Genomic DNA, 14,142 nt, shown 5'->3' on the forward strand with positions numbered 1-14,142 from the left:
TTGGTAGGTAGGTTTGATTTATGATACGTTTATTGGGACGTAACTCCATCGTAAGTCAAAGAACTGTACTATGCTGAGTATGGTGTGATTCTTTTTTTCAAAAATTTAAAAAGTAAAAAAGTAAAAAAAGATATGCATAGTACAAGGACTAGAAATAGATATACCAAGATGTTACCAGTGATTATTTCTGGGTAGCATAAATAAGGGCAATCTTCCCCCCTTCTTTTTTATCTGCATTTGCTAAAATCAACATGGCTTTTGTAATTAGAAAAAATTATTAAACCTCTGATTTATGCTTTTTATGACGACTTAAGAACACAGTAAAATAGCTATTCTTCCTAAGCAGCTAAGCCCACAAATAAAAATAAGCTAATATAAGCAATGAATGGGAACTCACCTATGTGTTTTCAAGCTTCTGTTATAAACATAATTAGAGGGGAAGAGACATATGTCTGGGTGCATCCTGTACTGAACAGTAAGCTGTAAAATAGGCAGCCTGCCGATCATATTGTGCTCCACGTTGTCTTCCAGCAGCTTGTAGAAGCGTGCCATCATTGACTGGTCATAGCCATATTCCTGTGCTTTCTGGAAAGGGTGAGAACAACAATTTCCAAGCATTTGTTTATACTTTTCCCACTATTGTAAGAACAGCAACTGAGCTCTGATATGTGAGCGGCGTAAGATGGCCAACAACCACAGATTCAGAGAAAGATGTTTCTGACTCCAGGCCTTGAAAAACCATGTAGCTTGACTATAAAAGTTTATTTAGAAAACCCACATACTGCTTATGAAAAGGATGTGATCTGGGGCACCTGGCTGGCTCAGTCGGTAGAGCATGCGACCCTTGATCTCAGGGTTGTGAGTTCAAGCCCCATATTGGGTGTGGAGCCTACTTACTTAAAAAAAAAGAAAAAAAAAGGAAAAGATGTGATCTTGTAATGGCCATAACTAAAGCTATTTTGATGCTAACAGAGGTCACCTGAAAGAATCAATAATAAAAGAAACAAAGAATTGCAACACAGATTTTAACAATTATATCTAAGGTATTCTCTCACAGATGGAAATATTGGTTGTCATTGTACACAAGCCTTTTAAAGACCAATCTCATCCATCCAACATATACTGAGAGCACCTAAAAGTTGGAGTGCTGAAACTGTTAAGGTGAATTAGATCAAGTGCCACAGAATTTGTATTCCAGTGGAGGAGAAAGACAAGTGACAATAATTACTAAGTTGATTTCATAAACCTATTAATGAGTTAAGACCTGAAAAATTAGTGACCTAAAAGATAAATGAAGAGAATAATAGTTCTAATGTTATTGTAGCTGTGCCGTGGGATATACTTTTCGATGTCAACATCATACAAATATTCAAGAAGTATTGTGTCTTAAATCATCTAGAAGCAAATGTGCACTTAAGAATGCACTAAGACAACGGATATGGGATCTTCACACGTGATGCTGAAGACGTGTGTGCGAAGTTCGAAAAACCTATTTCACAAATTAGGAGGGGGGGGGGAAGGCATTACTTCCTAAATCATAGGTTATTTCTATATGTGATTTTAAGTAAGTCTGTGTAACTAAATAAAATATTAGTAGTAGACATCCAACGATTTCATCTACATCCCCAGAAGTTGATCTATTCACAAGTTAGCCAAACCTATTTTGAAAAAGAAAAAGGTAACAACAGTTCCACTTCCAGAAAAAGACTGAGTCTACCCTACAGAATGACGTGGATTTCTACGTTCTGACATGGAAGGATATTCCTGATCTATTTACAGACTGGAAAAAAAGACAACTTGGCACAGAATGCTTCTGCCCCCTTTAAAGCAAACCCTATACACATACAACCACCACACACAAACCTTATAGCCACCTGACATACCATATCTTAGCGACTTATTTACTGTCTGTTACCCCCTACATGCAAGCTCCAAAAGGGCAGGGACTTTTGTCTGTTTTCTTCACTGTTTTAACACCAGCACCTGAAACAGTGCCTGAATTAGGCTGGCACTCAATATTGATGGAAAGAAATGAATAAACGAACACACAAATGCCCAGCAAAATCTGTTAAAATACTCACTAAACTGTTCCCAGTAATTCTTCTTAGAAACAGGTGGATAGAAAAGCATGTTGAGAAAATTAACTTTGTAATTATCTTCTAAATTTTTCTCAATAAGCCCATATTATTTCTGTGATAATAATAAGCCCAAGCAGATTTTTCTCATTTTTGCTGCTTTTATCAATCACCAAAGTAAGCAGTAAAGTTGGGGCCCATCAACAATCCCTTTTCACGGGCGCCTGGGTGGCTCAGTCTTTAAGTGTCTGCCTTTGGCTCAGGTCATGATCCCAGGGTCCTGGGATCGAGTCCCACATCGGGGTCCCTGCTCCGCGGGAAGCCTGCTTCTCCCTCTCCTACTCCCCCTGCTTGTGTTTCTGTTCTCACTATGTCTCTCTCTGTCAAATAAGTAAATAAAATCTTTAAAAAAAAAAAAAAAAGGAAAAAAAAAATCCCTTTTCACTACATGCTGAGTCCCTTCAAGAAGTTAAATCAGTAAATTTGCGAGATACCATGTTATTTAAAAGAAATGCAATACAGAGTCGGTTCTTCATTATTCTCCAAGAACAGAATCACCCGCAGCTTTTCCTACGGACACAGGTTTTCACTCAGAGATCTCGGGTGTGCTTCTAGGCTAACACCATAGTGTGATCATGCACGTGTGCTCAGATGTCAAAGAGCTGCACTATCATTTTCAATAACTCCGAAGTCAAAACACAGTAATGACAACAAAAACCACTTGCTTTCATTCCACAACTGAACAGACATGCTTTGAAATGATCTGTTCCCTGGGGTTATTTATGCAACCACTCCTCTGTACAAACAATCTTTGTATTAGTGAAATATACAACTATTAATTAAATTCAAAGCCATGGTCTACACCTATTCAGATTACCCAAAACATCTACAAAAGTCCCGATTCTGGTGTGCATTTCTAGGAGCCCTCTGTGGTGCGGTAACAGCAGAGAGGGGCGGGCCACGTTCAAGGTGCTGGTTGGTCCTCCCCACAAGCGGGGCTCACGACCCCTTTTCTCTTCCTGACACTGCACTTTCAGAGGACGAGAGAGGCACAACGTATCTTTTTTTTTTTTTTTGTATGACAGGACACAGATTTCTAAAACTGGAAATGTACTCTAAGAGTACATTTAAAGTACTCTTGATAACGTTTTCAAATTTGCATACATTTAAATATAAATCAGGAGGTTAGGAAACTTAAAATTTTTCTTTTATTATTGTTTTGGTGTTTATGTTACTAAAATGGATTGGATACAGCCCTTAAAATAGCTGTGCACCGCCTTTCCCCAAGATAGAGCAGGCCGCACACGGAACACGGTCGTTCTCGTCTTCAGGTCTCGGGCACGCGCCCTGCTCGGGTCACACATGCACATAAGCACAATCAGGAACAAAGGGACATTTTTACAGACTTTTACTCTTAAAATTCAAACAGTGGTTCTCTTTCCTTAGCCATTCCCTACTTTGCCTTCCAAATAAGAGATGATGATCCAAGACAGACCCCCTCCAAACACAAGAACAAAAAAGGCCCTTCCACTTTAAAGCAGTATGAACATGAAACTAACTTACCATAGAAATGACCGTGGGAGGGAGCTGTTTAGGATCTCCTACGAGGATGAGCTTGTTACAACGATGGATGAGTGGAGTAAGAGTCTCAACCTCACAAGACTGCCCGGCCTTGGGAAGAAAGTACAGAATGAGAAAGTGTTCTTAATCATCTTTGCTGTTTCTTTATCCATGTATACTTTATCTAATTCATAAAAGTTCTAACATTCAGAAAAGTATCACACTTTCTCCTTCTGCACTGAGTATCAAAAATAAGGATTTCTGAAAAGTACTTATTGTGATGAACACCAGGTGATGAAAATAATAAAAAATAAGAAAAATGAGAAAAAAAAAATAAGGATTTTTTTTTTTTTTTGGTTAGAAGATAAAACAACAACAGAAACAAACACTCTAAACAATCAATTAAGAAGAACCACCGCAGGTGCATTGTGAAGCTGGCACCAGTAGGGTACCATGACCACCTGGGAACCAGCCACGGGCTGGAAGGCGTGTAATGCCCCAGTCCTATGTTCTCTGTTCCCTCTGGGCACTTGCCCACGGGAACTGCGTGGCTGTGTGACCCCCCCTCTCCCTGCCACCCCCTTCCTTCCTTGTTCCCCGCAGGCCTCATCATCTGCAAGACTCAAGCTTCTCTTCAATAACATTTTCTTCAATTATTTCATCATTTCCATGGTTTCTGTTCTTTCGTTTTGGTGAAACTGGATCTTGGATTGATCCTCTGCATCTCATTTTCCACGTCTTTTGTCTTCTGGCTCTACATTCTGGCCAACAGTAGGTACCCAACAAATGCTTGCTCAATGAATGAACTACGAATAAAGGATGTTAGCTGAAAACATTGTGGCTCAGAGCTGTCCAAAGTTATATTAAAACTGCTTCAAAAGGGAACCAGAGCTATTCCAAGCAGAAGCGAGATACTCCTTGGGAAGGATCTGTTGGGAACAGTCAGGCATCCTTAAGACTATATAATCCCAATTCTGGGAAAGCCATTTTAACCGTGGGGGGGCCGTCAGCAGCACATTTCAACATAAGAGACTACACACATGTGACAGCAGGTGAAAACCAGCTACACAAGGACTCTGCTCTAACTCAGCAGCAGCACGGTTCCCTCAAGACTCGGCCCTCACAGCAACATCCAGGTCATACCGCTGACCGCCTACTGACCTCATCGACAATGACACAACTGAAGGGGACACCCCCTTGCCCACGAAAAGCAGACTCAAGCAGTAAACCACCACTTGTGCTCAATGTGCAGCAGATGACATGAGACTCTAAGATGATGATGCTCTGTGTTTTTTGTGGGCGTCCTTGAACCTAAGACAACAAATAAAGATGAATCAATATTTCCCTGTATATAAATTGATTATGGGAGGCCTATTTTTACTGTAAAACATCCAACATTTATTATGTGATAAAAATATTTGGTGAACGCTGAGGGGGAATCTCAAATCTAGAGAACGGCAGAAATGTTTAAGATAATCAGAAACAACCGGAGAGAACACTGTGCACTGCAGTGCAGTCTAAGCTCAGAACAGGATTTAAGCACATTAGGAAAAATTTATTCAGGCTTGATTTGGTCAAAGCAAATTACAATTCTTACAGCAGATGTATGTGGGCAGGTATCAGAATGCGTAGAGATAGTTGTGAAGCAATTATCTGAGTTAAACTAGGGTCAGAACTCAGCTTGAACATACATTTTTCTGTCAGTTTTTAAGTATATAATATTGTTCTTTCTTTTACAAAGGCTTGTACCAATGACGACAATGCCTGTGAAAACGAGAAGCATTCTGCTTGCACGTAAGAAAGACCACCTCGGCCCATCTCTGCCACATGGATTGTGTGATGGCGCCAGACAGTGCACCTCCCATTTAGTGTTCAAGCCACTAAACCAGGGTTCTTATCAGAGATTCAGTGAGCCTATTTCGGTTCCTAAACAGGGGTTCATCCCTGCACATTTGTTCAACCCCAGACGTGGACTCCCAAGCATGTGTGGAAGCTTCAGGGAGATGGTGGCAACTGTGGCCCTCCCAGGGACACCCGTGAATGCACTGTCACACACCTCTCCTCTCAGCCACCTGAGGAGAACTGCCAAGTACAATTAATTCAATGGCCCACAGAACAAGGTGATGAGCAGCAAAACCCACAGTATATGCAAAAACAGACTTCATCCTTAAATACAGGCTTCATCCTTAAGTTTGGGAAGTAATTTTGGGCTCAGTTTACAATTTTAATAGAAATCTTTCCACATAATTTTTTTATTTAAATGAACAAACAGCTAAATTGTTCAACTGTTATTTATTTAGCTATACTGGGAAGGCTAATACATTCAAGAGAAAAATCTCAGCTTAAAAATACTAATAACGTTACCAGTTGCTATAACCTGCTCTCCCTGACCCCCACTGGCTTATTAGGGCTGCAATCTGGTCATGAGGATATATATCAGGCTCATCCTAGCTTTGATCAATCTAAATCTTGTTCATTTTTTTTTTTAAAGATTTTATTTTTAAGTAAGCTCTGTGCCCAACGTGGGGCTCAAACTCAACAACCCCGAGAGATCAAGAGTCACATGCTCCACCAACTGAGCCAGCGAGATGCCCCTTGATGATATTTTTATACCCAAAGAATACTGGGGAAGAAGTTACACACGCTACAGAAGGATTCTTATGATCAAAAACAAATAGGGTAGGTTTATGCTTTCAGTCAAGAATTGTAAAAGACTTGTTTGTACTCTCTTTTGCCAAATCCCCAGCCACTGTCACGCTACTTGAATCTAGACATCTCATTTTCCTTTTTTTTTTTCCCTTCTCTTTTTGGTGTCCCTGGGTGGGCACGGATTTTATTTTCTTTTTAACAGGGAAAACACCTTCAAATCTACTTTCACTAACTATTCATCTGATGATAGTTATCATAAGCGACTTTGCAGCGCCGGGGGTGTGGAGAGCACCTAACAACGGAGTTTAATACCCAGACCTAGAAAAGGAAAAAATACTTTATAATCACCTTTCTTAGAAATCTCAATGACGATAAGAATTATTAGGCTAAAACAAAAACAGCAAATGTACATGTAATTGCATCATTTTCTCTACTTTAACATTTAAAAAAGTTTTTCATAATATTTAAATGCAATTGAGAAAAGCCCATCAGTTGCGTGAAATAATTCATAATAAAGAGAAAGAGAGAAAAACCCGGAAAATGCTACAGGTGAACCACTTACCTCTTTAATTTTAGAAGCTAGTTCCTGCCTCTCTTTTGAAACTTTCGCAATTTTTTCATCTAATTCCTGCCTCTGGGAAAAGTGAGAATGCAATCATTAAAGTTAAACTGAGCCATTTTAAAATGCTTTCCCGCTGACTGCCTTGCCTTTCAGGTGGCACTATAATCTAGCTGCCCAAGACTCGCTTTTCCCCCAGTTCCTTCTCTCTTCCCCAGGAGTCCTGACACCAGGCTGTGCTGCGGCCACGCTACCCCATGGTACTGCAGCCTCGTGCACACTGTCCAGCCAGGCAGCCTGAAGAGACCCTCCATGGACACGAGCCCTCCCGCGAACAAGGCCCCAGGTAAGAGAGCAGCCACAGACTCCCAGCAAATGGAAGCTCCGACAGGACTGCCCTCATGACCACAGTCTCCCCTGCCTCCAGCGCCTGTGTGCCTTATGCACACCCATGCAGCTTATCTAAGCCCTGCTCTTTTGGGCTGAGTTGCCCAATCTGGCCCTAGCCCAGGACCCCCAAAGCACCTCACCCACAGACCCTAACAAAGACGAGCGCCCAGGTCCTGCCTCTCGGTCTGCATTCTGCCTTGACCTCCCTGTGTGGCCCCTGGAGGCGGGACGTGTACTTCCTCCAGGATCTGTGCGTAATAAATGTCTCTATTCAATTTCTCTGTGGTCTGGCACCCTGAGCTTCACTTAAGCGTTAATCTGATAAATCCTTAACACTGTACAAGATTCCGTTCTGTCTAGTGTGTCCCATGTGTGCTATTTCTGTCTGCTGGGCAGTCCAACCCCTGGGGCTCATTCCTCCATTAATTTCTGGGTGATTCAAACAGGTTATTAATCACATCCCAGTCATTCCTCTAGCCACAGTGATGGGCATATAACATAGGCCTGGTAAACTGGCTCACATTCCCTTAAAAACAGGGATTAGACCTGCTTGCACACCCAGGGACTAATCAGACTCCCTCCATGGAACTGACGCGTGGATAGCAGGGAAAGCAGCCCCTTCTTGCCCTATGGGTTTCCTTCCTGCCTGCCTTCCTCCCTTCCTTCCTTTCTTAAAATTTATTTATTTATTTGAGAGAGAGGGAGAAAGAGCATGGGCAGTGGGGGGGGGGGGGGAGGGGGGAGGCAGAGGGAGAGGTAGAGAAGCAGACTCCCTGGTGAGCATGGAGCCCAACACGGGGCTTGATCTCACAACCCTGAGATTATGACTTGAGCCAAAATCAAGAGTTGGATGCTTAACTGACTGAGCCACCTAGGCGCCCCTCCCTTGGGTTTTCTAAGCTGGAGCGGTGGTACCCAGAGATGCTGGCACTTGTCTTCTCCAAGATGAGAAATGTCTGACACACAGAAAAATCAAGGGATGGAGAAATGAAATCTGGAGCCTCTGGATCCAGCTACACTGGAGTTAATCACTCCCAGAGTTCCTAGGTATCTAAGTCAGTGAATTCCCTTTTTGTCTAACTTGGGTTTAACTTGCAACTGAAAGATATCTAATAAATTCACTACAGCTTTAATACAAGGCAGGCAACAGCAAACTACAGCCTGGGCCAAATTCAGCTCACCATCTGTTTTTATAAATAAAGTTTTATTGGAACACAGCCACATCCATTTGTTTATGTATTATCTGTCACTACTTTTATGCTACAACAGCAGAGCTGAGTAGTTGAAACAGAGACCATATGGCCTGCAGTCTAAATTACTTACTACCTTTCCTTTTTAGAAAGTTTTTTAATCCCTAATATAAGGCATACCGCTTTTTTATACATCTTTATACACCAATTATGCTATTCCACAATAAAACATTGGTATCAAATACTCATCACTAGCTTCTGTACTTATCAGCTATTAAAAAATATTCATCAAGACATGTTTAGATACCTGTATTTCCCTTCCTCCTCGGCATAAAGCACGCTGGCGGGAAAGTTCATCAAGTTGATGATCTAGAAATTCCTTTCTTCTATGCATCTCCTGAACATGAGAAGGTAAGTCTTTTTCTTAAAAAAAAGAATGCTATGATAAGTCTCACAAATATACACATATGCATATGCAATCAGAAGAAAAACTAGTTCTCAAAGCAAGGCTATTTCGAGTGTCTACAAATTACCTTTAATGCCCAACACATTAGCTATCACATAAAAGGAAACAGAAGTAATGTTAGTATGTGCTTTAATGAGTACTTACTCATTCTGTGGTTAACTTGGCTGTCCAAACTGAATTTTAGGACCTCATTATTAATAGACTTTTCTGGACCGAGACGTACTAAATTTATATCTCCACAGTTCCCTGTTGATAAAAAAATCATACTTAGAGATTAATAAGGACACTGCCAATCTCTGTACATAGTACCTATTTCTAAGCGAGCATACTAACAATCAGGGAAAGGAGCCAACATTAACTATCAATCAACTCCACACCTGAAACTACACTAGAGGATTCATACACATTAGATATTCTTCACAACCACCCTGCAGGGTGAGTACTGACCATTTCTACCTAATAAAAGCTACAGAGGTTGCATAAACAGGACATTACAAAGTTGAGATTCAATTATACCAACATTTCTCAAACTATGTTCTGTACAACATTCCATAGTAAAATACATTTGGGAAAGGTGAGTTGAAATAAGATAGATTTCTTAACCACAGGATATATCAGATATGTAAAGACTTTCATATATTAATACATATTTGAATTTTCAAGACAGAATCATATTTTACTATCAAATCCTTTCGTGGAATATTCACAACAAAGTTTTTGAAACTCTACTCCATATCATGCTGCTACTCCAGAATCTAAGGGACACAAGGTGCTGAAACTGTGGAGTAGATAACTGCAAACAGTGTAAATGTCATTTAAGTGGCTAGCTGTTAACCACACCTTTATTTTCGGTCACCATATTTTATATATTACTTAATCTAAAAATCTCTCACTCCATCATAGGGCTAAATTATAGCAATCAGCACTTATCACAATCTGACACATCACATGCTTATTTGTTTACTGTCGATCTCCTTCCACTGAATAGGGTTTCGTTGTACTCACTGGCTATGATAGTGGCTGGCACGGAAGCACAATCAATGTATGCTGAATGAATGAATGACTTACTAAGCAGTTGTCTACAACATATTTTGTTCCTAGTTCAGCTCATTCTTCTAACTTTGAAGCCATCTTCTCTGGCCAACATTTACTTAAAGGTTTCAAAACTGCTAACTTACTTGTGTTTCCATGAGAAAGGTGGATGAAATTACCTGGAAACTCACCCCCTATAAATACCTAGAAATGCTCCATAAATTAAAACAGACTCCTTGGGCACCTGAGTGGCTCAGTCGTTAAGCGTCTGCCTTCAGCTCAGGTCATGATCCCAGGGTCCTGGGATCGAGCCCCACATCAGGCTCCCTGTTTGATGGGAAGCCTGCTTCTCCCTCTCCCACTCCCACTGCTTGTGTTCCTGCTCTCGCTATCTCTGTCTCTGTCAAATAAATAAAATAAAATAAAATAAAATAAAACAAAACAGACTCCTTTAAACTGCAGGGTGAGCTCACAGAAATGGAAGAGAAATTCCTAGGGGCCAAAAACAAAAAGAAAGCTCAAAACCAGAGTTGAAAGCCCACAAGGTGCTGAGGCTTCCCTGGGGGAACAGGATGAGTCAGGGTTGGCGCCGTCTAGGTGCTCAGAATTTTTTTTTTACTGTACATTCAATAAAATGCAGATGTTTCAAAATCTTTAGTTCTACAGTTTGACAAATGTCTACACTGGCAAAACTACCATTCCAGTGAAGACATAGAACTTTATAATGGAGGCTTGGATTTTAAAGCCCACTGGATGGGGCGCCTGGGTGGCTCAGTCGTTAAGCATCTGCCTTTGGCTCAGGTCATGATCCCAGGGTCCTGGGATCGCGCCCCGCAGTGGGCTCCCTGCTCCGCGGGAAGCCCGCTTCTCCCTCTCTCACTCCCCCTGCTTGTGTTCCCGCTTTCTCTGTGTCTCACTCTGTGAAATAAATAAAAATAAAATCTTTAAAAAATAAATAAATAAAGCCCACTGGAAAGGAAGAAGGCCTGAAAGAGGTGGGAGGATGAAAAGGAAATGAATCTAACTGCCCCTGGGCTTAGCTGGGAAAAACCAAAATCTCTTCCAGGACTTTCAAAACATAGGCTCATACCACATGTGGATTTAGGGACTAAATATGTAATTCAGGGAATGACAAAGGTGACCCAATCAAAATAGAGTTGAAAGTTTTAAAATGAGAATACAACAAGCAACTTTATGCCAATATATTTAAAAATTAAGAGGAAATGTTGATTTTTCTTGAAAAATACAAATTAGCCAAACTCACTAAAATACAGAAACCTGAATAGACCTATTAACAGCTAAGACATTCGGACAGATTAAAACTTACCCATCTGTCAATAAACAAAACAACACTAAAAACAAATTAATCTTCAAGGAATAGATAATCTCTGTCATATATAAAACATTCCAAAGAATTAACAAAAAATTATCCCCAATTACATTTTTAAAGTCAGTGTAATGATACCCAGACATAGATATGACAAAGAAAAATCACAGGCTGGCTTCATTCATGAGTACTCATTTTAAAATCCTAAATTAAACATTAGCAATCTAGCAACGTGTTAAAAAATAATAATACATGACCAAGTTGGCCTTATTCTAGGAATCAAAGATATTTTAGTATTAGAAAAACACTGTACTTTACCCCACTAACAGATTAAAGAAAAAAGTTTCATTACCATTTCAACAGATGCAACAAGAAAAATGCATGCAATAAAATTCAACAGCCCTTCATGACAGAAACTAATGACAAAGGACCAGGACAGCTGCAAGTAGTGGAAGAAATGACAATGAATGCAGTATAAAAGACCAAAGTTCTCTTCTACGGCCAGAAGATATCATTTTTTCTCTAACAAAATGGAAGATCCAACCCGGATGCCTGGCTGGCCCCGTCCTGATCCCGGCCCAGCTGCATGGTCAGCACTCGCCTGAGAGTGCTCACCTTCCCTCAGCCAGCCAGGGACAGGCACGTTAAAACCACACCACTGCGTATGCACTGGAGTTGCTCCTGGGCGTGTAAACTGCTACACCCACGTCTGAGGACGATTTGGCACTATCTAGAAAACCGAAGATGCACAAATCCTTCAACCCAACATTTTCACTTCAAGGTCTACCTATGGTAGACCAGTGTTTTTATAAACTCTTGACCTTTCATATGAGGTACACCTGACCATCAATACCCAATAGAGAACTCACACACCTCCCCAAGGAAACAAACACAGTCCCTGCGTACCCTCACTGCCTGGATCTCACTGGAGAGAGCGCAGCAAACGGAATGCCCAAACCCTCACCTTCGTGGGGCTTATGACATTCCAGCTATCCTGCACGGAGGTTCTCTCGCCTCTGGTCCCTGTTACTGACAGTAACTTCTGCTAGAGCTCCCCATACCCACCAATCCTTTCCCACGGCTAACTCCTAACTACTCTCCAGGTTTCATCTTAGACATCATTTCCCCCAGGAGCCTTCCTTAACGCTCCACAACTGAACCAAGGGCCGCTCTAAGGTGTCTGAAAGTAGCCACATCTTACTGCTCTTACAGAATGTCCAGATTTATACTCTAACTGCCCACTGATCCACTTCCTCATTATCGTCTCCTGGAAGGTTTCACTGTTGAAACCTCAGTACTTAGCACAGGGCCTTGGCACAGAGTAAATGCTCAATAAAACTTGCTAAATGAATTGATGAGTACGTATGGGCCACAGCCCCAAGCAGAAGTTATTACCACAACTGGCTTATTCTTTGGCATTCAAAGCTGCCCACACTAAACACAGAACAAAACCAAAAACAAATTAAAAGCCATATAAGTATCATACCCAAAGGATTCTTCTTGTCTTTACATTTTTCTTTAAATTCGAGGATGATTTTTTTCATAAGTTCATCAACAGCTGCGTTGGAAGGCGCACACACAAGGACACGGTTTTGTTTGATTTTGGCATTGGAGTTTTCATCTGAATGCCCCTTCCTCTGGTTCTACAATTTGACACACACACGCCAAACAAACAAACAAAAAATACTGATGAGCTCTATTACAGAGTTTTCCAGTTTTTCTCTACTTCCGTGTATGTTTGAAAGTTCCCCTTATAAATACTTAAAAATAAGTAACAGCACCTACATCTTACATTGACATCAAAATGGCTCTAGCAGGACATTTTATCATAGCTTCCCTGAGCCTCACCTCACTACCCAGTTATTTTACTCCATACTCAATCCAACCAAAATGTAGCCCAGGAATACATTCCAGACAGTTTCTTGGCATTAGACGTGACGAGACCACCATTCTAGCCCTTCAGCTTAGTGTCACACAGGACATTTTCTGCTCTTTTTACTTTTTACACCCTTGTCTCCTTCTGCTACCTCTTTCTCAGATACAGTTCCACACAGTATCAAAAAGATACACCAAAGTGCAGGGAGGAGGACCTGTAGCGGTCATTTACGTATGCCCCCAGTTAACTCCTGAGGGACGACGTGCCCGGCCCCCAGCGCGGACGCCCTCACGTACTCTACCTCTGTCAGCAGGCGGTAGAGGAGGCCAACGATCGTTTTTGATTTTCCTGTTCCAGGTGGTCCGTGAATCAGACAGATCTTGGCAACTGACGGGGAGTGTTTGACCATGGCATATGCAGTTTCTATCGCTTTCTTTTGGTCTTCGTTGAAATCTCTTAAGTAGGCGATCTATGCAAAAGACATTAGTGAGAATGAGCTGCTCTTCCTGGAGTGGCACAGGAGAGGAAGAAGAGAAAACCATTTGAGTTTCTTCTAACCTTTATCAGACAGAAGCTTTGGTTATGATCAGGAAAGACCCCAACATGACCTTTAATCTACAGAACCAATTTCACTACTATGAAGTTATTTATGAGCGTCTGTAGGCTTCAGCCCACCTACAACTACTACAACTGCATTTTTATTTGTGATTCTTACAAAGAGGATCACAATAAATTGTTCAATACTTTTCTTCTATTTATTCTTTCCATAGATAGTACAAAAACGTTCTGAGATTTTCTTTCCTAACATTCCGGATTTTGGATCAGATCTAAGTTTAAACCTCAGCTTCACTCACAAGCTAGGTCTCTAAACTCCTAACCTCTCTGCGCCTATGCCTTTGTCATCCATTAAATCTGGGATTCCTGAGAGGACGAGAAGTGAATGAGATACTGCACAGAAAGCCCCCGCACACAGCAGCGGTCCAAACACTGTTACTTTTCTCTTGCCTTCCTCAGTATT

At 41.1% G+C, this 14,142-nt stretch overlaps 1 protein-coding gene across 8 annotated transcripts in view; it reads right to left on the reverse strand.

The window, feature by feature from the left end:
* SETX (senataxin) overlaps positions 1-14,142 on the reverse strand; it is an 89,206-nt gene that overhangs the window by 16,247 nt on the left and 58,817 nt on the right. For 7 of the 8 annotated variants that reach the window (XR_004301117.1, XM_032418184.1, XM_032418179.1 and 4 more), the window contains exons 14-21: positions 13,426-13,593; positions 12,735-12,891; positions 9,034-9,135; positions 8,731-8,846; positions 6,847-6,918; positions 4,797-4,946; positions 3,639-3,746; positions 398-585 (exon numbers count right to left, since the gene is read on the reverse strand). Coding sequence is in view for 7 of the 8 variants with exons in the window: in XM_032418184.1 (XP_032274075.1) it covers positions 398-585; positions 3,639-3,746; positions 4,797-4,946; positions 6,847-6,918; positions 8,731-8,846; positions 9,034-9,135; positions 12,735-12,891; positions 13,426-13,593 (1,061 nt within the window). In the remaining variant the exon portion in view is untranslated. The remainder of the gene's footprint in view (positions 1-397; positions 586-3,638; positions 3,747-4,796; positions 4,947-6,846; positions 6,919-8,730; positions 8,847-9,033; positions 9,136-12,734; positions 12,892-13,425; positions 13,594-14,142) is intronic. The other variant, XM_032418185.1, reaches the window with a different exon arrangement.

The sequence above is a fragment of the Phoca vitulina genome, unplaced genomic scaffold (assembly GCF_004348235.1).
Source record: "Phoca vitulina isolate PV1807 unplaced genomic scaffold, GSC_HSeal_1.0 scaffold21, whole genome shotgun sequence".
In the NCBI taxonomy this organism is placed as follows: Eukaryota; Metazoa; Chordata; class Mammalia; order Carnivora; family Phocidae; genus Phoca; species Phoca vitulina.